The sequence below is a fragment of the Amphiprion ocellaris genome, chromosome 3, assembly GCF_022539595.1.
Source record: "Amphiprion ocellaris isolate individual 3 ecotype Okinawa chromosome 3, ASM2253959v1, whole genome shotgun sequence".
Classification (NCBI taxonomy): domain Eukaryota; kingdom Metazoa; phylum Chordata; class Actinopteri; family Pomacentridae; genus Amphiprion; species Amphiprion ocellaris.
In genome coordinates, this window is record NC_072768.1 from 7,731,335 (window position 1) to 7,754,633 (window position 23,299).

The 23,299-nt window shown below is 40.0% G+C and overlaps 2 protein-coding genes across 4 annotated transcripts; both read right to left on the reverse strand.

The window, feature by feature from the left end:
* Positions 1-33: 33 nt before the first annotated feature.
* Positions 34-12,445, reverse strand: agbl2 (AGBL carboxypeptidase 2). 3 transcript variants are annotated; one of them, XM_023262413.3, is made up of 23 exons: positions 12,323-12,445; positions 11,968-12,020; positions 10,833-10,962; positions 10,340-10,513; positions 10,029-10,136; positions 8,877-9,024; positions 8,511-8,766; positions 7,129-7,530; positions 6,420-6,562; positions 6,009-6,168; positions 5,449-5,575; positions 5,265-5,365; positions 5,001-5,113; positions 4,813-4,891; positions 4,593-4,718; positions 4,404-4,514; positions 4,236-4,334; positions 1,824-1,920; positions 1,587-1,739; positions 1,452-1,482; positions 828-1,054; positions 560-681; positions 34-387 (listed from the first exon to the last, which is right to left on the reverse strand). In XM_023262413.3, exons 2-23 carry the CDS (start codon positions 12,001-12,003, stop codon positions 331-333), a joined length of 3,000 nt encoding a protein of 999 aa, XP_023118181.2. In that variant the 5' UTR covers positions 12,004-12,020; positions 12,323-12,445; the 3' UTR covers positions 34-330. The 3 variants fall into 3 exon arrangements, with proteins under 3 accessions (XP_023118181.2, XP_023118182.2, XP_035800427.1); XM_023262414.3 differs by having other exon boundaries at positions 10,833-10,996; positions 12,323-12,407; XM_035944534.2 differs by lacking the exon at positions 12,323-12,445 and having other exon boundaries at positions 10,833-10,924.
* A 1,283-nt stretch (positions 12,446-13,728) lies between these two features.
* fnbp4 (formin binding protein 4) lies at positions 13,729-23,294 on the reverse strand. The gene is made up of 17 exons (XM_023262387.3): positions 23,083-23,294; positions 21,764-21,835; positions 20,420-20,544; positions 19,876-20,050; positions 19,629-19,776; positions 19,338-19,461; positions 18,885-19,229; positions 18,576-18,768; positions 18,324-18,463; positions 18,139-18,243; positions 17,678-17,811; positions 16,514-16,683; positions 16,046-16,323; positions 15,811-15,928; positions 14,634-14,827; positions 14,372-14,529; positions 13,729-14,272 (listed from the first exon to the last, which is right to left on the reverse strand). The coding sequence occupies exons 1-17, from the start codon at positions 23,204-23,206 to the stop codon at positions 14,185-14,187; spliced, it is 2,691 nt and encodes an 896-aa protein (XP_023118155.2). The 5' UTR covers positions 23,207-23,294; the 3' UTR covers positions 13,729-14,184.
* Positions 23,295-23,299: the final 5 nt, after the last annotated feature.

Sequence of the window (23,299 nt, forward strand, 5' to 3'; positions counted from 1 at the left end):
GTCATTAACATTATGAAAAAGATCATTATCAGATCATTTATGACATTATTTATTACCAGAAATCAATTTAAAAGAGACATAAAACATGTCAGCTCTCCATTTGATACATTTTTGAAACATTTACTATTTCTCTCCATTCCATAAGAATCATCCATCCCCCTGCTGAACTTCTTCATCAACCAAAAAAGTTTCACATTACTGGCCAGAGAACAGAGAGACTGAACTAGTCTGTAGTTATAGATTCTAAATGCTGTGCCCTACGATGGAGCAGATTGTGATGCTCTTCTCACCATCATCTCTTGAGGAGCTGTACTTGTTTGGCTTTCTCCTTCAAACTGTTAATGTCTGGTGTCTTTTCTTTCGTCTTCCAAAGTGTCTTTGCATAGACTGAGGAAACAGCATAGGTTTAAATGTATGAGGGTTCCTCACTGCACAACATTTATCTTGTTATTAATAATTACCATTAATATTTATGAACTGCAGATGAAACCTTAGTATTTACCAGAGATGGAGAACGACAGATGAAGAGAGATTGTACAAGGACTAAAAGTGAATTTACCTTTTTTCCTCTTCGGTCCCTCAGCACAGGCTCAAATACACTGCTGTGTGATTCACTGTCATTCAGGGGGATGTCAGGCTCTCTCTGGTTCTGCTCTCCAAATCTCAGCAGTGACAAATCCACTGAATAAATCAGACCGTTAAAGAGGAGAACTGAGGTTAGCTAACAGTGATGAATAAAAAATAAAAATAAAAAAAATGTCAAAAAACAAAAATATTTCCCTTGAAACTTATTTATCACAAAAGATGATTTAAATCTTCACGTGAACCTTCTGAGGAATCTTCTTCCTTTCCTTCCGTCTGCTGTTTTATTTTGGTTACGTCTAAGCATGCAGTGTAGGAATTCTTGGACATAAAGTGATGTTGTGAGATCCGTAGAGAAGTTCTGTCTCTAAAAGTGTGCCGGTCGCTGAACTTGTTGGCAATCAAACTTGACAGCATCCGTTTTCTTGGAACAATGTCCTGCATCACCTTGCCATACATGGATGAGGGAGACCTGCCACAGAGGAGACACAAACACGTCTGAATCTAAACATAATGAGCTTGTAGTTATGGCCTGTCAGTTCATTTCAACTCAGCATGCTTTATTGGTATGAATATGATGGTGTATTTTAAAATAATCTTAAAAAAACAATTTAATAAGTGGAATAGAGAAATTGAATAAGAAAAAAGAACATCAAAATAAGAAAAATTAAACAAAAAAAAAAAAAGCAAATATGTGTTGTGTGAGCCATACATGTAATAGGCTATGTCAAGATCATTTTTATCTTCAGTGATGTAATCATGTGTCTTTCAGCTTGTGATATGCAGTCAACAATCAAAAATAGACTGGTCTTCTGAATATAAGACCAGATACAGATGTCCTAAGGATATCATTTCACTGTGGGGTTTACCTGTGAGGTGCTGTGAGGGAAGATGGCAGCCCTGAAAAAAATGAGTTCCACCAGAGAGAATTCAGAGATGATGAAACTTGGGACACTTCAGCACCTATCTTGTTCTTTCTAGAACTTTTGTACATGCAGACAAACCTCTGTAAACTTTATAGGAGGTGAAAGATTGTTGGGAGCAGATATTCTGTTGCTGGTTGGAATGCAGGAAATTCGGCGAAGGTGGAAGAAGAGCGCTGAGGTGCAGCAGCTGAGAGGATACTCTCCACTGCCTAGGATGGATGAAAGGGTCACCTGTGGAGCAAACCGTCAACACTGTTCACTGCCACAGAGGACGTTCTGTAACGTTGTGATGGTTCCAGATATCATAAACCTTACCTGTGTGAGGTGACAGGGCTGTGCATGTGCTGATACTTGGACACACTTTAGTCTTGTGGTGCGGGAATGGAGCGCTCAGTTTGTCCAAACAGTAGTCCTAAAACACAGAAAATACACTTTAGGAAACATAAACTGGAATTCATAATTACAGAGGTCAATATCTCTGCAGGACTTTTTGTAACATAGTTGACATTTTTGCTGTTTTCAGGCCTAAAATCAACATGACCGCCTGTAACCAAACACCACGCGGCATTTTTACAGAATAAAATCTTCTAAATATTATATATACACAATTGTGTGAAATTGAAAGTTATTTATGAAGCTATTGTAATAAACCTGTTGACATGCGATAAATCCACACTTGACTCACACACTACTTTTGTTACGGGGGGAAGTCGGAGAACCCAAGCGCAGACTCACAGAAACTGGCAGGCAAGTGAATAACTGAAAGAGATTTATTTAACCATATAACTAAACCAATACATAAATACAGAACTGAACTGGGGGGAAAGAACCAAACCAAAACTACTAAACTCTACAAGCAAACTCGATGAACACAAAAACAGAAGTCTGCAAAACTGAACTGAATTAACAAAACCAAGCTAAAGAGGGGGTACTCACAATATGGGGAAACTGACAACTGAGGGGAAAACAGGCTGGGGAAAACCCATGAACAGACACACAGAAACACAACAGAGTCCATCCAGGATGGGGGGAAGCAGGAGAGTCCAAGGGGCTGAAGTAGACGAGGGGTTCACAGGGCTTGGTATGGAAAACTAAATCCATGAGAGGAACAGAGTCTATGACAGAATGCAAGCCAACAACCCAGCGGGGAGTGAATGAAAGGACAGAGCTTAAATAGGTGGAGGTGAGGTGGAGAACAGGTGAATGGAGTGAACTGATCACTGCAGCTGAAACTCATTGTAGTTATCAACAGGAAGCAGAATGCAGGCAGGTGAAACAAGGAGAACAGGAGGGCGAGAGACAGGGAGAGAGAGAGACATGAGGAAGAGGTGACAGACAGACAGAGGGAGCCAAAGAGAGACAGGTCAATGCAGAAACAGATGAGGAACAATGGGAGAAAGAAGGAAAAAGACAAAAGGAGGAAGAAGGGCAGAGGCTGAAGCAGGGATCATAACAATTTTATATTAAATAGTCAGTCAGTTTGTATTTTCTGGGTTAAGTTTTTGTCATTTAGGACATTTTTCTGTCATTTTTGGACTTGTTTTGAGTCATTTTGGAACATATTCAAGACATGGAGAAGTTTATGTGATTTTGGACAAATTCTGAGTCATTTTGAACAATATCTGAGACATTTTGACCAGATTTCTGTCATTATTTCTCAAATTGTGAGCTATTTTGGTCATGTCTGAGTCAATTTGTACATTTTGAGTCATTTTGAACATTTTTTAGTCATTTTGGACAAATTGTGAGTCATTTTTGGACTTATTTTGAATAATTTTGGACACCTTTTTGTAATTTTGGGAGCTTTTCTCTGCATTGAGAAGCTGCATCTGCAGATGGATCAATATATAATTGTGGGACTTTTTGTAACATAGTTGACAGGTATCATAATTGACATTTTTACTGTTGTCAGGTCTAAAATCAACATTTCTTTTATTCTAACCAAACACCACATGGCATTTTTACAGAAATATTCTTCTAAATATTACATATAAAATTGAGTAAAATTGAAATTGAAAGTTATTTATATAGGTATTGTAGTAAACCTGTTAACATGCCATAAATCCACACTTGACTCACACACTACTTTATATTAAATAACTCAGAAAGCCTTGGAGTCTGGTTAGTCTTTTCTTCAGGAGGAAATGACATCATGTGGAGCAGGTCATGTGATGAGGTGTTCTACTAATGGGTAACTTAGTTGAAAGTGATTTCTCAGACACAGATACAATTTGCTATTTTCCATATAAAATTTGATATCAGAAATATCTGTCATGATTATCTCAACTTAATAAAAAGAACACAATCAAAACTATTTTTTAATAAACTCATTTTATTATTGTTTAGCTAATTAGAAGGTGGTTGTTATTAAATTGGAATGGTTATTTAGTTGACACTTTTGTGATATCCAGTCATATTTTTATTAATAAGTAATTGCTTCCATAATAAATAATTATGGAATTTGTAAAGACATGATGATAATGAACACAAAAAACATATATATATATATATATTTTTTTTTTACTTTTAATAAAAATGTACGTAAGATCTATCCCATGCAATTCAAAAATCTCACATTTATATATTAACCCTGCCGCTTCTTTTCAATGAAACTGAGTTGAATATATTATGTGAACCAACGTTTATGCATAACCTATGCTGTGTTAATACGTGCGACCAAACAAGAGGATGAATGAGGTGAGTTTGTGAGGCTTCAGTTATCTTCACCTTGATTGGCTCGCAGCCCTGCCACAGTGTCACCTGGCTGAGCTCCCCAGAGTGACTGGTGGGAGGAGGGATGCCAGCTTTTCTTATCACACCATGGACCTTCACAAAGAAAGAAATGTTAAAAGGGAATACTTCTTTCTCATCTGGTGTTTAAACTCAACTTCATACCTGCCATTTCTTTCTGTGTCTCCCAGCAGGCCTCTCTGGGATGCTTTCTTTAACATCAGGCCTCTCTGGGATGCTTTCTTTAACTGTGCTATCATTGGGCAGGTTGAACTCCTGCAAAGAGCCTTCAATCATCAGTCTAATTTAAAGTTAGACAGTGAGAACACTAAATACTGGGTAATTTAGTCTTACAACGTCTTTGATGCTGCTTTGTGGGCTCTTTGTTGGCTGTGTATTATTCTTCACTCTGTCTGGTTGAAGCCTGTTTCTCTCTTTACGACTCCTCAGGTGTTTCTTTTTCTTCTTCACCGGAGTTTGCTGTAGAGGAGAGCAGAAGAATTTGGTAAACAGACAGCAAAGCACATCCCAATTAAACACCATTCCATGTGGGATCAGATTTATGTCAGTCTACCTCCGGATGGACGGTCTGTGGCTGGTTCAGTAAATGAACCGGGAGTCCGTCTGAATCAGAACTGTTTGAACCACTGGTGCTGTGAAAGAAAATCAGAAATATTCACGCAGAGCCTGATGAGAGCATATTTTGTCCCATTTTGCCTGAGTGCAGTGCATGTGTGGGTAAATGTTTAATTACTACATCACCTGGTTTCTAGGTCAGACACAGAGAAGTTACAGTCAGTGCTGACATCTTTGCCCAGTCTTGCTCTGACCTCCTTTCTTAGCAAAGCCGCCAGCTCTGTCAGACAGTAACTAGTCTGAAATCAAATTAAACAAAAGAAGAAACATCAAAAATATAAATACCAGATATCAGAATTCAGGCCTTATTAACCATCCAGGTATAATTTAGGCCCCAGTAATGTAGCCCATGTTTCCATATAAAGTGCAGTCAGACACATTATTTCTTACCTTGGCTGGATCAGGATCACAGTAGTCCAGCAGAGTGTCACAAAAATAAAAGCCCAGGGACTTCAGGTCTCGAGTAGTAAAGTGTGTTCCTCTCCTGTCACCTGACAATCAAACAGATGATAGATCCTCATAGGTGCATGGACGCTTACAAATTTAAGCACACAGTCAGAAAGACTGTTCTCACCCAAAGTAGAACCTCCAAAGGTGGCCTCCATGGTGTAGCTGTTTTTGATTCCAAGTCGCCACATGACGATTCGTCCGGTGCCCTCTTTGCTCCTCTGCACTCGGAATTTACAGCTCTTAAAGGAAAACTAAGGAGGAGAGGGATTTAGATTATGGAGCTGAAATGTTTCTAGGTACCAAAACGAAGGCAACTGGGCTGACTTGAGTTTGCTGAAGATGCTTCTGCTCTCATGTGAAAGGCTTCTTCAGTTCATGACTAAAGAAATCTTTTGGCTGAGAGGTGAAACCACTTCAACAAACTCAAGCAAGTGCAATTGTCTTAATTTTTGTACCTAGATATAGCACAACCAGAATGACTGAGAATCTTCATAAAATGTTTTAAGTGGGCCAAATATGAGAAAATATGAAATATAAGTAGCCAAAGAAGTAAACCAGAATTTTTCAAGCATACCAGGCCCAGAATTAATAAATGTGGAACTCTTAGCTGTATTAAAAATCAGCCAAAATGTTTGGAAGCCCTACATTTGACAAGCAAAACATACATATGATCAGTTATCTTACCTTATTACTGGCATTCTTGCTCATCATCAGTGGAAAGACTCTTTCGTGAAGTCTGAGCGAAGCATCACCTCGGTTGTTGCAGCCGTACATGAAGACGTTGTTTTTACGGTTGTGACCATGAAAATCACAGTAAAGAACTACATCCATTTCAGCCATTAGTCTGAGGAAAAAAGAACCAGAGATTGCTTTACAGAAAAAAACGCAGTCAATATTCCTAACGCAGGAAAATATTGCATGGGCTACATTTGGGAATCCACATATTTGAAAGTCTAGTTGTTGAAGACTAAAGGTAATCCACAGAGGAATAAGCTCAGTGTTGTTGAAGTAACTCTAAACACAGACTATAATAAAGTTTTTATGGTCGAAGCTTCCTACAGTTAGCAGTTTGTTCATGCATGTGTGCGGTCTCACCTCTCCACCATGTTTCGGGTGTACCACACACAAGGAAAGGAGTCCCTGAGCAATGTCTTGTAGTATCTGTTGAGGTCTCGGCCTGCCAGAGAGCAGCGGTAGTTACCCACCACTACGCCATCTGGGTTTAGCATTGGCACCACCTGCAGCAAAACACAGGGAAGACAGCGGATAAAGAGAAGCTAGAAATCCACCCATCCATCCAGTATCTATACACCACTTAATCCTCATTAGGGTCACGGGGGGACTGGAGTCAATCCCAGCTGACTTAGGGTGAAGGCAGGGGAAACCCTGGACAGGTAACAGTCTATCATAGGGCTACATATAAGAGAGAAACAATCACACTCACACCTACGGACAATTTAGAGTTATCAATTAACCTCAGCATATTTTTGGACTGTGGGAGGAAACTGGAGTACCTGGAGAAAACCCACATATGCACAGTGAGAACATGCAAACTCCATCCAGAAAGATCCCAGGAAGGCTGGGACGAGACGCGGGGATCTTCTAGCTGCAAGACAACAATGCTAACCACCGAGCCACTGTGCAGCCCCAAGCTAGAAATCCCCACATCCAAATCCATAACAAAACATTACAACACAAGGCACTTATGTACTTTGCATCACTTAATCTACACAACACAGCAAAACCAAAGTGCCGGGTATTTTAGTAATGATGGGCATACTAAGGCAGAAAAGACTATGAGCACCTTAAAAACAAAAGTGTCCCTGAGTAGCTGAGCATCATCTGAGTCTCCAAGCAGAAAGTCCAGGAATCCCTCCATCATCCAGGACCCGTTGGTTTCCCCAGGATGCACCCTGGCCGTCACCACCACAGCCTTCTTGGTCCTGCCCTCCACCCTGCTGACACCCGGAGACGTCACCGTCACCACGTACACGGCATTCCCAGCAAGGCTGTGGCACAGGACCCGCACTTTACAGTACGATGCAACTGTTGGGTTGGAGGAAATGTGCCTGAGGTAGCGCTGCAGCTGTGAGTAGGTGTAGGGGTAGCAGTGGGCCAGGTAGCAGGTGTCGGAGTCATAAGGAAACTGAAGCGTCCAGGAGAGCGAGTACAAGGCGACGGCATCACTGTTGTTGCCTTTTGTGTTCTGAACAGACAGAGACAATCACTTTTAAAAGAGATTTCACTGAAAAGTATAGTTTTAATCTTGTAGAGCTGTTCTAATAAGCTTTAAAATTACAGAGGCAGGGGTTTCTGCAAGTTTTCATTTACCTGTTACAGATGTTACATTTATTTTTCTTCTGAATATTTACCAAATCACACCACAGGCTTTCTCTTAGTGCTTAAGTGCAATAATCTACTAGTTGTCACACCTCATTATTACATTTATTATTTCATTATCATGTGTGATTTAACTTATTAACTCAGTATGATTGCCAGCATTAGGCAAGGCAATGCAAGGCAGCTTTATTTGTATAGCACATTTCATATACAAGGGCAACTCAATGTGCTTACATTAAAACATTAAAAGCATTGAAACCATTCAGAAAAACATAAAAGAGCACAATTAAAAAGACAAATATAATAAAACATAAAAAAGAAAAGGAAAATTTGAAATATATCAAAAAAATAAAATCACAATTTGCATTTAAAACGAGTTAAAATAGGATATAATAGGAAAGCATTATTTTTTACTGCTCTAATCAAACCTTATTTTGCTTACTGTAATACTTCAGTAATGTTTTGTCTTAGATCTTATTGGTTTCAAATTTTAGGAACTACAATTCTAATGTTATGTCAATGTTTCTGAGTGATAGAATTTCAGAATTTCCTTTGGGATTAATTACGTCTTTTCTGATCGTATCTTACAAAGTTACTTTTTTTTACAAAGCAGATGCAGTGATATCACCACTATGAAAAGGGAAACTAATGCACTATATTTCTGTGGGATTGCTGTGACCTGCAGTAACATACAGTGAAAACAAAACTCTATCTGTGATGGATTACCCCTGCAATCTGCTTAGAACGTTAACTTTCAGCCTCATAAATCGAAAGTGATAGCTGCTGGAGAATGCGGGAGTGGGCTCATAAATTAGAGTGACTAAAGCTGACCCAGATGCCACCTACCTGACAGCTGTTCCGATAGTATCTGATACTGGAGCCTGAGCGCTGCCATCCAACGCCGTTCTCCTCAGCAGCCCTCTCAGAGTAGAGGAGCGGCCTCATACCGGCAGAATACAGACTACTGCTCTTCATCAAGTTGATGATAGTGAAGCGGTAGGTCGCCCCGGCCTTCATGTTCCTCACCCTGAAGTAAAACCACTGTGTGTGCTTTCTGGTGTACAAGTCTGTCTGCAGGGTGAGCTCATAGTCATAGACGCCCCTGAAGACGTATTCAAAGAGAGAGAAACTTAACCGAGAGCCACAGATAAAACTAACAAGAATATAATGGTTAAAAAGCTGCAACAACAACAGATCAGAATGCAGTCTCACACTTGAACGGCCTTCTGAAGGTTTCCACTTTCAAAGCGTGACTCAAACTCGAGGGTGAACTCTGTCTGATTGACACCATAAGTGGCACTTTTAATGGGACCCCTGCTTCCTCCAACACGAGAGCAGGTGAAGTAGGGACACTTAGTGGCTTAAAGGAGCGAGAAAAAGAAGAAAGGAGTAAAGCATAAAATACTACATTTGTAAAATGAATGAAATGGATTTTTTTTCAGAGACTAGTGGCAGAGTATAACATAGACAATACATATAATCTTAACATTTTGAAGAATTGAGGAAAAAGAAACAAATTTTTGGTCTAAGATGCTTTTAAAGTCAAACAGATCATATATTCTTTAAGGCGAACCTGTGACATAAAGGTTCTCATCATTATCTGGGTCAATATATAATTGCGGGACTTTTTGTAACATAGTTGCAGGTATCATAGTTGACATTTTTGCTGTTTTCACTCCTAAAATCAACATGGTCACCTATAACCAAACACCACATGGCATTTTCAGAAAAAAGATTCTTCTAAGTATTAAATATATAATTGAATAAAATTGAAATTGAAAGTTTCTTCAGGAGGAAATGACATCATGTGGAGCAGGTCATGTGATCTGGAATTAACACACTTCCTTGAGAGATGTTTTTGTAATGGGAAACTTAGTTGAAAGTGATTTCTCGGACACAGATACAATTTGCTCTTTTGCATATAAAATTTTGTATATTGGCAAAAAAGAAATATCTATCATGATTATCTCAACTTAATAAAAAGAACACAATCAAAACAACTTTTGAATAAGCTCAATTTATTATTGTTTAGCTAATTAGAAGGTGGTTGTTATTAAATTGGAATGGTTATTTAGTTGACACTTTTGTGATATCCAGTCATATTTTTATTAATAAGTGATTGTTTCCATAATAAATAATTAGGGAATTTTTAAAGACATGATCATAATGAACATAAAAAACATGATTTTTTTTTACTTTTTATAAAAATGGACGCAAGATATATCCCATGGACTTCAAAAGTCCATCAATTATATATTGACCCATCTTATGTTCTCAAGACTTGCTCACTTTCACCCTGATAATATAAAACAATCATACAACATAAGCTGGCGGTGCAACAAATATGTCTTTGCTGTTAAGTACCATTGTCAATGCAGTACACCACCTTCCCCCTCTCTTCTCCGACTGGCATGGGTGTCCTCTCATGTCCTGTGTGCTGATAGAAAGGCTCTGGCTCTGGGGGGTCCCACTCTGCAAAACACACTCTCTTTGCATCATTAAACTTCAGCAAAAAGGCATGCAAAATACTTTTTTTTAGGTAAGGCTGTATATGTTTTGCAAGAAGCAGCTCAGGTCTTCACAGATTGGACTCATTGCTTCGACTGACGACCATACATAATAAGTCTCCCTGCATGTCCTGGTGACATAAAAGGTTAACTAAAACGAAACATTACCTATATGTTGTATGATGTCACTGATGACCTCACACTCTATGGGCCAACGGGGACGGGAGACAGAAGGGAAGTTAACCAGGTCCAACGGCGCCCGGAGCCTCAAAACAGGTCGGCCACCGTCAAAGTTTATGAGCAGCTGCTTGGTTCGCAGTGTCTGGCTTAGGTTTAGAGATACTGAGCGGAAACATGAATCACACCTTTAACAACTGCACTTCCATGCTCTTGTTCATGCACTCTGGATATACATTTTTCATTAGGTCTGCTCCTTTGCCTTGCCTCGGCCAAACAAGATAAAAGGGATTATGCTGCACCTGATAGGTTCAATTATCTCACCCGCAAAAGAGCTCTCGTTTAATATCTAATGATCCAAAACTGAGATAAGATGATTAAAGTTCCCTTACTCAGAACAATAATCCATTGTGTTCGGTTCACACTCAACAGTTTAGCTACATAGACGTGCTATCAAAGTGTAGCCTGTGTGAAAATAGCTTACACTGCCTCTTTCCTGCTAATTCATCCTCGTCTTCCTCTGTGTTGGAGTCATTGGTGTCCGATTTGTCCAGCTGGTATGTATTCCACCAGTTCCTGTTAGCAGAGACAGCCATGACCGATGGTTTCACTGCCTGATCAGGAAAATGAAGTCATCACTGTTGTATCCTATTTACAGTAACAAAAGGAATCTGTCAAATTACATTTTTTTTCATCAGAACAATATTTTAAAAACTAAATATTTACACGTTACACGTTTCTATATTCTTTTACATGCAGGTAATAGAGTAGATTAAGCTTTAAACTTCTTTAGCCTGTTGCTAATTTCAAAATAGTTGAAAATAAAATGCCAAAAACTAATAAACAAACAAATGCTGCACTGATACATATTTTCTTGTTTGCTTTTTAAAGCTCATATTAGCGAACAGTGATACTAATGATATCCGTATGTGTTTTTGCTATCCTAAATATTTCTGGTATTCAGTGGTGGAAAATAATCAAATATATTTACTTACTTTAGCACAGGTTTTGAGGTACTTTTATGCTACCGCATGCTTTCACTTCTCTACATTTCAGAGGGCATTGCTGTACTTTTTGCTTTCCTACCATTATTTTACCTATTAGATACTTTTTAGTGCCAGATTTTTACCATTAAGATAATACATAATTACATACAAGCTCTACTACAACTGCTGGTTAAGTAACAGCAGCTGGCCCACTTTAATCTGTCACAATAGTTAAATGCTGTTTGCACATTTTTACATTACTACTGCCAATGGAGCAAGGCTGCATCAAACAACTATTTTCATTACTGATGAATCTGCTGATTATTCTCTTCATTGTTCAATTACTTGTTTGGTCCATACAATGTCAGAAAATGATGATCAGCGTTTCACAAAGCCAAAGATCACACCCTCAGACTTCTTGTTTTGTGCACACCTCATGTATATTCAGTTTACTCTCACAGAGGAGTAAAGAAACCAGAAAATGTTCATATTTGGAGAAAAAGAAAACATAGATACACAGACAGACAGACAGATAGATAGAAGGACTGTGTCTACAAAGATGGTCTGAATTATGGTCTGAATTATAGGTGAATTCCTAGAGGACCAAAGCAAACCAACGCTAACCAGACTCACATGTGAGTTGCTGAAGGTGGAGTCTCTCACAGGCATCTTCAGCTGTTTTCCTGCTGCACAGAAAATGCCACCAACCGGTGAAACTACTTTAGCTTTAACACAATTCAGGTGCCGTGTTCGGCCTCATTACAGAACATGCCTCCCGTTATTTCTGGAGGAATTTAGCAAGTTAAATCCCTTTAATTAAGTTATTACGAGGAGGTCGTCTTTACTAAGCAAAGCTGACTACATTCATAAATCCTGGTTAGCCGTTGCTAACATTCCGATTAGCTTCTTCCCCTGATAACTGTTAGCCTCAGCTTCTGCTTCCTACTCGGTTAGTTATTCTATTAGTTAGCCTCAGACGGTCACTTACCTCGCTCATATCTGTGCTACATCACATTTAATTAAAAAAAAAGAAAAGCCTTCTATCATAAACATTAGCACATCAGAAGTTGGCGGCTACCGTCAGCGAAGCAATCTTTCTACAAGTGCGCGACGTTGCCAAGCAACCGATTGCCTCGACAACACCGCGGTTGCCATGGAGATGCTGGACAAGTGAAGCAGCTCCCGGCAGTTCCTTAATTAAAAGTTCCATTGATGATTTGTCTCGACAATATGGAGGTGGAATGCGGGAAAAATAATAATAATAAAAATTATTATTATTATTATTATTATTATTATTATTATTATTATTATTATTATTAGTAGTAGTAGTAGTAGTAGTAGTAGTAGTAGTAGTAGTAGTAGTAGTAGTAGTAGTTGTTGTTGTTGTTGTTGTAGTAGTAATTATTTTTAAAAATATTTTTCTCAAATAATAAAATTTATTATTAGTCAATATTAACAATAATAATAAACTAATAAAAATATTATTTTTACTATTATTATTAGTAGTAAATATTTTTTAAAATAATTTTTCCCAAATAATAATAACAATAATAATAAACATTATTATTATTGTTATTTTTCAATGGGATACTAGGTCATTTTCAGTCATTATTAGCTCGGTTTCAACAACAATACCACATTAGCCAGTAATAATGAACTTTGTTTGTAGTATAATCTTAGAAATTCCTCTGTCTTCTCCATCTTTAGTTTATATATATGCCAGATTGTAATTTTTCTACGTAACTATATTGTTTATCATGTTTACATCTTAAATTCTGGCATGTGTTTTACTGTAGTTAGGTGCTATAGACATAATATTTCTGTAGCACCTTTTAAAACGAGTTAGTTTACAAAAATTTTATAAAGAGGAAATAATATATATTTAAGAAATCAAATATTACACAAATGCCTGTCTGTATAGGTGGGATTTTAAAAGCTTCTGACTGACCATTGTCCGACAGTAAAGGGAGCTTGGTCTGGTGAATTTGGGCTCAAACAGGAACAAGCATGTCCCTCCTTGTTTTAAGATGGAACTGTAAACAGCAGTTGATTCACCGATGGAGTGGTCCAGATGCAGAACAGTAGGGTGAAGGTTGAGATGCAGAGCAGAGCCTACGCAGAGATTCAGAGATTTTGTATCAACAGTAAACTGGCAATTTCTGCACTAAGGCAGGTAACAGCGAGTTGCAGGTGGTGATTGACACTGCTTGAAATGTGGTAGGGACCAATAAAAAGGACGCTGGTTACATCCAATTTTTAACAGCTGTAAGGTATATTGCAGAGAATCAAGATTTTCACAATTTTCAGGGCTAATGGAGGTATAAACCTGAGTAACTGGCGTGACGCTGGTAGGACACTTGGGTGAAACAGCATATTGCATATAAAACAAACCGATAGCTTTGGAAAAACCTTTTAATAACTTTTTACAAAATATACAAGTTCAATGACACACCCTCCTTTTTCACAAACATGGCTTTTCCTGTCATACAGTTTATTTACAGAGTTGTAAAAAGGCTCAATAAAATAAACAGTCCCGCCAAACAAACTGTGGTGATCATCTACATGGGTCCATACAAAATGGTAGCGAAATATCGCTAAACTGATTAACTCAAGACATTTGGCACATTTACAGTCGTGGCTACAAAAAAAAAAAAAAAAAAACAGAAAAAGGACATTCAAACCCTTTTGTGAGAATGGCCTGCCATGTAAGGGCTTTTAAATGTCTCCATCCTGAACGCAGTAGGTCCACCGATCTTTAAACTGAAGTTAAGCTGGGGAGGATGACCTGATGGTAATGCTTGGAGTGGGTGTAAAAACACTGTCTGGGTGGTGAAGGACCCAAACTGGATGTTACGTGCTGTTCGTCTTCCGCTTCTTCAGGCGTTCCCTCCAGTCTGCAGGAAGTGCCTCAAAGTTGGCATTCTTTGAAGCTTTTCCTCTGTTGAATTAACGACAAAACAACAATCAGTTTTTTTTTTAAAAAAGTGCAATTCAATACAATTAAACCTTAACTTGACTGGAAACTCTGGAAGCATACGTGACGAGTTGCTGCTGCTTCCATTCCTCAATACTCTTCTTGTTGAGCTGCTCTCTGTCTTCATCACTGGAGCTGCTCTTCTCTTCCTCATCCAGCTCCTTCTGGATGCTCTGCCACTTCTTCACCAGCGAAGGCATTTTGGTCTTACTCTTCTTTGACTAGAGAGAGGATGAGGTGAAAAGGGAACATTTGAGATGCATTTTCATTAAAAAAAAGCACTATGCTCATTCAAAACTTTCTATACCACTGACTCAATACTAACCTTGTCTTTTTTGGCTTTCTTGGTCTTGTCTATGGGCAAAGCTTTGGCTGAAGGAGGTTCGAAGGGTGGCTGCGATGGTGGCAGTGGAGGTTGAGGAGGCAGGGCTGGGACAGGCGGGGCGGGAGGTTCACAAGGGACCAGAGGGGCTACGACAGCCGGCACACCCCAGTAGGCAGCTGCTGATATTAGAGGGGCTGCAGACAAAGAGAACCCTTACAGTTATCAGGGAATTATCGCAGTGTAGATAATTATCTGCATTTATGCATAAATATGTGATAAAACACAGTTAGGCTTTCATCTAAATTACATCTGAGACAGAAATCACATCGTTCTTGTCACTTATTTACAATTTAGGTTGAAATGGCACCATTACTAACATTAACCCTGTGAAACCTAAGCAGCTTCTGGAGGTTTGTTTCTCCTGGCACATTTTTTTCACTGCAATATAAAGTCCTGCACCTCCAGTGAAACACCACACCCATGGCTAGAGGCAGACAACTCAAAAATGTCTTTGTGGTAGTGTAACAATGTTATAATGGCATAAAAATTTCTTTGATGATTTATTTTACAAAAATTGAAAAAAAAAAAAAAGAATCAACATGTACAGCATTATTTTTAAAGTGCCAACATGAGAACCAATACAAGTAATAAATGGTATATCTACATATGATATATATTTTATTATTTGCATTTTATTTACTTTATTTTAATTTTTTTTCCTTAATCCATTTCTATCTGCTCTGTGTAAAGGTAGTCTATAGTTCAGCCCAGTAAAGATGAAAATGTTCTAAATTCATAATTGCACCAAAATGGGCAGAATTTTTTATTTTTTACACGATCTAGTTAATGCAAACTATCTTTAAATGGGACAAGTAGAGTTAAAATATTTTGAAGAAACATCACCATTTTACTCTCCGATTTAGTTAGCTTTTCTTTCGGAATGTCATGTCACATATGAGGCATTTAGGGATTGTTGAAAGCCTAAAAATCTGCAAAATATTGCCGTTTTACAGTTTGTTGTTATGATAAAAAGTGCAATTCTGGTGATTCCAAAAAATATAACATGCCTGGGGTTGAGAGAGTTAATAAAAGCTACCTGGAGTCAACATTGTTTATGTTCCAAATAAGTTAAACATGCACTGCATAGGATGTGAAGTGAAGTTTGTTGATTTTTTACCTGCACTGGCTGGTGCCTGGGTGTAGAGAATGGGACTGCTGCCAATAGTAATGGCTTTATTCATCTGACCAGCTTTACGTTTCTGACCCTTCCCCAAGGGGCCCGACGACTCAAAAATCTGTGTGAATGACAAGAAATACAATAAAAACTGCTGAACGCCTCCATTCTGTGTTTACACTTGCAGCATTATCAGGTACTGTGTTTAAAATTGAGTACAGCTTCATCTCTCCCACACCTTTGTGCCAGCGGTGCCAGGGGGCAACGGCGGCCTCCCGCTGCCGTCTTCCTCAGTTCCAGGGGCTGGAGGCTCCTCATCATTATCGTCATCCATCTCCATTTCCACCTCCATGATCTCTCCATCACTGTCAGGAGGGGGAGGAGGGGGTGGCGGAGAGTCTGGGGGGAGAGGCGGAGGTGGGGGGCAGTTGGAAGGTGGAGGAGGGCTGTCAGGAAGCGGAGGTTGGGATGGGGACCAGAAGGAGGGTGCACTGGGTTGAGGAGGTGGTGGTGGCTCTGCACAAGGAGAAGATCCAGTTAAATAAAACACAAGTATTGAGAACATCATTTGTCACTTTAGTATTCAACTGACAAAGCACAACCACATTCATTGGACATTATCTGACAAGCTCAACAGGGCATCCACTGATGCACATTTTTATAGCCAGTTTAACAGCATTTGCAGCTGCTGTAAGAACAGACTGACCTGTGACTCCACCAGCAGATGCAGATGGTGCTTTGGGCTCCCCTTGGCTTGAAGTCTGTGTCTGGGTACCTTGGCTGCCTTTCAGGTCCTCCTCCTTGTCATCCTCTGTTGGGAAATCCCACTGGGAGGCACCGGTCCGGTCCTTCACATAGAAGTATCGCCTGTGCTCTCTAAAGAGTGGGACAACAGACATAGAAGGCAAGAGTCTCAACCGCTGGCCTTAAAACTTGTTGAGTGGCATGATACCCTGGGACTGTGGGGCAAGGGAATGGACATAATGGCCACGGTAGAGGGGGGTAGGAATGTTGGTAGGACAGCGATTTTAGCCGTCCTGAACAAGGGCCCAATTAGAGTGTGGTTATGGATGTGGATAGGGAACCCACCTTGCTCTCAAGAATAACAAAAGCAAAAACAAATCATCTCTAGGTCCTGAAAGAAGCATTCAGCAGCTCACACCATGGTTGTCACATTTGTTCTGTTTTAGACAACCATTCCCTCCCAGACACAGGAAGACGCCAGGGAGGAAGCATCATCAACATCATCATCATCAACAACAACCATAGGTCAGAAAATAACAAGCACACAGTCAACTCGTTTTACATCAGAAAGAAGAAATTAAAAAACAGGAAGACATATGAAATAGAGTTGGTCTGACCTGCTGGATTCCCGTCATTGCTCCATCTTCACCTTTTATTTGATGCGTGACACTCGCAGCTTCCAGGGCATCACTCAGTCTGCATTGCATTCAGGGGGGGTTGCAGTCCTGTAAAGTGCAAAGCTCTCCCACGCAACCAACCTCCCTACCATACACCCCCTCCCAAATTTTCCACTGACTGGACCCATAATCAGTTTACAAATGCCCTCACAACAAAAGGGCGGAAGAGTCTGTTAAAGGGACAGGGAGTCCTCTCTGTGGCAGGTTTATTTAACAGGAAGCAGGCTGGCCCAGAGTGGATGCTGCCTTATCAGTACGTGCAAGGACTGCATCACAGAACCCTGAAGAGTCTGTTTCTGGGAAGTATTTTGATCCACTCGGACTGGTTAAGCTTCTCCCCAAGTTATGTTACAAAGTCTGCAAGCTTGGCACTGAGGGGGGTGTAGTCACACGGTAAGATTTCTGGGGGGCGAGGGAGTTTAGAGATGTGAAAGGTAAGGAGCGCGTACCTGTCCCAGTGGCAGGACCAGCCTTTAGGGGCGGCGTTAAGTTCGTAATATTTTATGTGTTCGGCAGCTTCCTGCAGCCTGCGGCGAAGATAGACCCCATTCAGAGCGCCTTCCCTCCAGTCAGCAATCCGTGTCTGGAAAAAAAAAAAAAAAAAAACAGCAAAAAGAGAAAGGTTAGGACCAGAGATTAGAGTGAGATTAAAGGCAAGAAAGTAGAAGTAAAGAGATAAAGAGACAAAGACAGAAGAGCCACAGAATAGATGAGTTACATGCAAGAATAATTACAGTAACTTTCCAAAATGACACCTTATGATGGATCATTATGAGAATTTTAAATATTAAGTACTACCACACGCCAATGCAAAATTAAATGAAAGAGAATTAAGTGTTAAATATTTTAGAAGCCGCACGGGGATAACTGGAAGCTAGGATAATATTGCTTGGAACTATAGTCCTCTCACCTCAGTTTGTAGCAGAAGCAACTGAAAGTTTGAGATCGCCTTTTTGTTTATTCCCAGGAACTCCATCTTGCTGGTTAAGGTGTTGGCCAGTTCTCCGATCTGAAACTACATTTTTTCAGCATTAAAACATGTCCTACAGAGATTGTTATACTTACTATACTTAGTAATAGCAACACTGTCGTTACCTTGAGCTCAGGTGTTTCTACTTTGAGCTCAGCTGTCTCCCCATCTTCTTTTGCAGGAGGTTGTGAAACCGTTTTGTCCTCAGAACTGTCCGCTTCCTTGTTCTCTCCGTCCTCAACACTTTCTAAGACTTTAGGAAGTGCTACAAGACACAAGAGAGAAATCTAAGTATGGAGGAATTTAACAAGCAGTTTAATCTACTCTCGTCATGCATATGACCCTCCACTCCAACGAGTGTAAACTTCTGAACTGACCCGTCTCTGTGTTGTCAGGTAGGTCTGAGCTTCTACTGTTAGAGTCGGGGCTAGGAACACAGGTGAAGGCAGTCTTCCACCGGTTCTTCTTCAGCAGGACACCACGAGAAGCAGCGGCTTCTTGGCTAGCCTCAGAACAAGGACTGGAGCCCCCAGCGCTCACATCGCCCTCCTCCAGAGCCCGGAGCTCAGCCTAGGAGTTAGATGTTAGAGTCAGAATAAAGCTAGATCACTGTGACATCAAAATGTGCCACTGACTGTGAAAGTAGTTGATGCCAACTTGCACACTGAACAGCATTAAATCCCTACCTTTTTCCTCTCCAGAGCCAGTTCCAGCTCCATTGTGTCCTCCTCTGTCTCTTCTTCAGCTTCCGAGTTGTCTCCAGACTGCTTCTTGGTGCACTGATCTTTCTGCACGGTGGGGGCTGGGTCTGAATCCCGAAGGGGTGTAGAGGGGGATCCTGCAGGCCGGACACCCTCTCCATCAGAATCCAAACTGTTCTCAGTCTCATCCACACTTTTAAGCAGTCTTTTTCTCCATTTTTCTTCTGCTTCTTTCACTTCAGAGGGGATCAGAGGGCCAAGGAGGGACGCAGCCACTCCCCGACGCTCCTCCTCTTCACTTGTGAGGCCAACAACGCTCTCAATAACCTCCTTTTAGACAAAAACAAGATGTTGACACATTTAAAATCATAGTAGCAAATCTTCATCGACACAGAAGCATGCTGATCCACATTTTTACTGGGATTAAATGAAACTTGCCTTTGCTTTGGTCTCCTTGGCTGCTGCTGGGGCTGCACTAGCGGCGGCGGCAGCAGCTGAGGCAGCAGCTGTTTCCTCTGTGTAATAACCTGCATGGGCTGTGCCATTGCCATTGACACTAGAGCTATAAAGGAAAATACAAAACACAATTCACAGCTGAATTTCTATAGCAGGAACAAAATAAAGACACTGAGTTGTGCACTTTAGATCATGTGTACAGTGATTTATCAGGATTCCAGAGATTTACAGCCTTGTCATAACACTCAGAGCCTGTAAGTCATTTTCTACTACCTGTTGGAATAACGTCCCAGGCTTTGCACTTGATCAGCTAAGTAGTGTGGCAGCTCCCAGGACACCTCATTGGTTGTTGTGTTCCAATAGTAGTAACAGCCAGAGTTCTCGTCCCATACTTCCTGCCAGTCTCCCATCTCTACACCCACTGGAATACAAGCAGGAGTATGAATATGTTGCTATTGTAAGGGCGGCTACAAAAAATATGGAATTACTGTTGTTAAAGGACATGTGCCTCCATAGTTACCTCCAGCTAATGAGTACTGAGTATTGTACTCAAACTCTGTGCTTTGTTGGTTCTGTCCTTCAGCGGCAGGCGGCTGCTGAGCGTTGGCATCCGGTCTGGGTGGGGTGGCATTCGTAACTGAGGGATGAGACGTTGCATCATCTGCAGTTGGCTGAGTTGTAATAGCATCAATTTCCTTGGAGGGGAAGAGAGGCAACAGGAACTTATATTCTTTTCAAAAAACAGTTTTCAGTCACAAGAATGAACCACACTCTCAGGCTAAACATAAATGATGATTTATAAATGAAAAACCAAAGCCTGATGTATGTGTTGACCTTCAAATGTCACATCATCCAGAATTATCCGAGACAAATTGGGCTTGCAGATCTAATTACACTCTTTCCTTTCCGTCCGCAACTGCATATTACGAATGGATTAAGACAACTGTTTTAAATCTTGTGAATTACTAGCAGACTTATAATTACCCAAAAAAATTATCTTCTTAAAGACATTAGCCTGCCATTAACAATGAATCAGTGTAATAATAATAAATTATTATACTCACAGCCATAAAATTGGCCAATGTGCTGTCGATGTCAGCTGACTGGTTGTGTTGAGAATCTGCAGTTGCACGGTCTCCAGCATCTTCTTCATCACTATCCTCATAGGCTCCAAGCAAGGACAGACCCTCTGTACATGAAGAAAAAACAACTTTGACCCTGGGCTGAAATGATTCCTCGAATTATTCGAGTAATTTGATTACTAAAATTCTTCGAGGCAAAATTCTCTGAATCGAGGCTTTGTTTAATCCACTACATACTGGAACCCAGCTCACTAACTGGCAGATCACAGGGATTCTAAATTTGATGGGACATGGGACTTCTATTTTAACTGACGCAGCTTTTCTAGTGTTTACTGCATTGAGCAGATCAGACGACTGAAGTATGAAGGCAGTTTAACATATTCAGAGCTTCTTTGTGTGAGTCAGCTTAACTAAAACCTCAGTCAGAGTTAACAGGTATGAAAGTGGTTTTCAACTTTCTCTGTTAACTCAGACTTTCTGCTTCAAAGTCATCCACACAAATAGGAGCGTTTAATGGATCATTTGACTCGTTTTCCACACAAAATGAACCAATCGCATGTAGCTGCTTCAGTCAACAGGTTGTTTTAACGGAGAGCGATGAGGAATGTAAAAATTTATGATGGTAAAAAGCTGCTACTTGAAATGATGTAAGACAGGAATGCTGGTAGAAAACTGTTAAACGTGTGTTAATGTATTTATTTTACCGATCAATGCAGCTGATTATTTCTACTTGACAGCCGCACAATAAAACTACTAAACTTCAAATATTCATACATGATATTGCATTGAAGTGCATGTAGGTCTGACACTGTCTCACAAGAAAGGAAGGAAACTAATGTTACTGGTTGAATATTCTCTGTAATAAATACTGATGAACTGATCAGTTTTCTTATTTGTGTTCTATCAGCTGCAGTAGCAGCAGTTTAAATGGGCCACACATAAAAACATATTTATGGGATTTCTGAATCACCAACTAAATACATGTGGGGTTCCAATAGCCCTGTACTATAGTATATATGTACAATATCCCTGTACTATACTATATATACACAATACACCTGTGCTATACCATACATATGTACAATACACCGCAGATGTCCGTCTGTGTTCCACTAGGATGGTTATTTCTGTTGCACAGTGCGCTTACTTCTGCTTTTGATGCTGTAATGTGCATGCCAAGTGCAGAACTCGATTACTCGATTAATCGCCAGAATAATCGATAGAATACTTACTAAAATAACCGATAGCTGCAGCCCTACTTTGATCAATCAAAATGAACACCTTTTGTGTTTATACAGCAGCTTAACATCCTCACAGTCACCTTACCTGTAGCCTTTACTGCTGGTGCCTTTATGTTTGTATGTCTCACAAATCTGTGTCCATCACCATCTTGTTCATCTGCAAAAACGTCAACAAAGAGTTTAAAGTCAAGCTTCAGCTATTTCTCAAACAAACTAAGTAGCTGCTTATATTCCTAATATACAGTCCCTGACTATCTGACCGATAATGTGACTAACTATCCTCATTATCTTGGACAGTAGCATTATGTTTTATGAATAGTCCTACTCATCTGTGAATCCAATCATGCATTAAATGTGCATTTCTGAAATACCCATATTATGTATGCATTTCAGGACCAACACTGGTCCATAAACATCACAAAGAGCACAAAAAACACAACATTCAGCTGTCAGAGGTGCACACATGAAACTTATTGAGTAAGTTGAGTTTTGCCTCATTTACTTTGATGTGCAATTTCGCATCTATCACAAATGAAAATAAAACCTTACTGTGATCAAGGTCTGAATAAGTAAAGTCAGAAATAATTAATTTAGGCTAATCCAAGCTTTGACAAAACATTGAGTTTAAGTTTAGTTTATTGCTTCAGGCTGTTTGCAGGAGTCTTTCCTCTGCATTCATTAGATAACAGCAGCATTAATAAACAGCAGCAGGATCCATAAAAGCATCTCAACATTTTTTTGTTACCTTTACACTAAACTTGGACAGAATGTTCACAGTTATTTTTTCCAGCAACACAATCAGATTTAGTTTATTTATATTAGTTATTTATTAACAGTATTCGATTATGGGACCTGCATCTGGACTATTTCAAGGGTTAGTCTTAATGTGGAACGTGGGCTGAGCACAAAAACAAAGAGGAAAGACATTGCTCTGCCTAGAATACAGTGTTTATATTCATATTACCCACAAACAACCCGAAAATCTACTAATTTTAGGGTTAAAATCTTAAATTATCTGGCTTTGGCCAGAGCCTATCAACTTCTCTGATGGTGGATCAAGTCAGTAAAAGTGTTATGTGGGTTAATTACATTTAGGCTGGCTGGTTCTTAAGCCTGTTTTGGCAGGCCAACCTATGAATGCCAAAACTGTTCATTTGCTAACCGCTAGCTTAGCGCGCTAGCCTGTAGCCCAAAGTTCATCCTTCAAATGAACCAATACAGATATCGTGAGCTAAAACCGCCATTTGGATATTTCTTGGGGACATATTATGTTAACCAGCCCGACAGCTAGTTAAATATTGCTGCTTTTTTAAACCAGCTTGGCCCATTTTTCACACCTCGACCATTTAGCATTGAGCTAGCCCACAGCTAACATGCTACAGAGGTAACGTGTTTCTAAAATACCGTCGGATCCCGAGGCCGCTTCTTCTCTCTCTCCTGCATTCCCACCGCGGCTCCCAGGAGGAGACAGCTGCAGGATGGTTCTCCGACCGACCGTTCCTCCCGTTAGGCGACTTTTCTTCCCCATCTCCGGCTCTCTGTGTGTCTGTGAGTCCGTCTGTCGGCCTGCTCTCCTGTCGCTGTGGCACAAAGGAGGGGTTGAACTTCCGGGTTGCGGGGT

What these genes read in the sequence shown, in the direction of transcription:
- fnbp4 (XM_023262387.3), bottom strand. Translation starts at nt 23,206, where the DNA reads ATGGGGAAGAAAAGTCGCCTAACGGGAGGAACGGTCGGTCGGAGAACC. An exon ending in CCAAGGAGACCAAAGCAAAG is followed by an intron (nt 19,230 to 19,337) that starts GCAAGTTTCATT and finishes TTTGTCTAAAAG; the next exon opens with GAGGTTATTGAGAGCGTTGT. An exon ending in AAGCAGCAGCAACTCGTCAC is followed by an intron (nt 14,273 to 14,371) that starts GTATGCTTCCAG and finishes TTAATTCAACAG; the next exon opens with AGGAAAAGCTTCAAAGAATG.
- agbl2 (XM_023262413.3), bottom strand. Translation starts at nt 12,003, where the DNA reads ATGCCTGTGAGAGACTCCACCTTCAGCAACTCACAT. An exon ending in CCACCTTCAGCAACTCACAT is followed by an intron (nt 10,963 to 11,967) that starts GTGAGTCTGGTT and finishes TTTCCTGATCAG; the next exon opens with GCAGTGAAACCATCGGTCAT. An exon ending in CTTCAGAAGGCCGTTCAAGT is followed by an intron (nt 8,767 to 8,876) that starts GTGAGACTGCAT and finishes ATACGTCTTCAG; the next exon opens with GGGCGTCTATGACTATGAGC.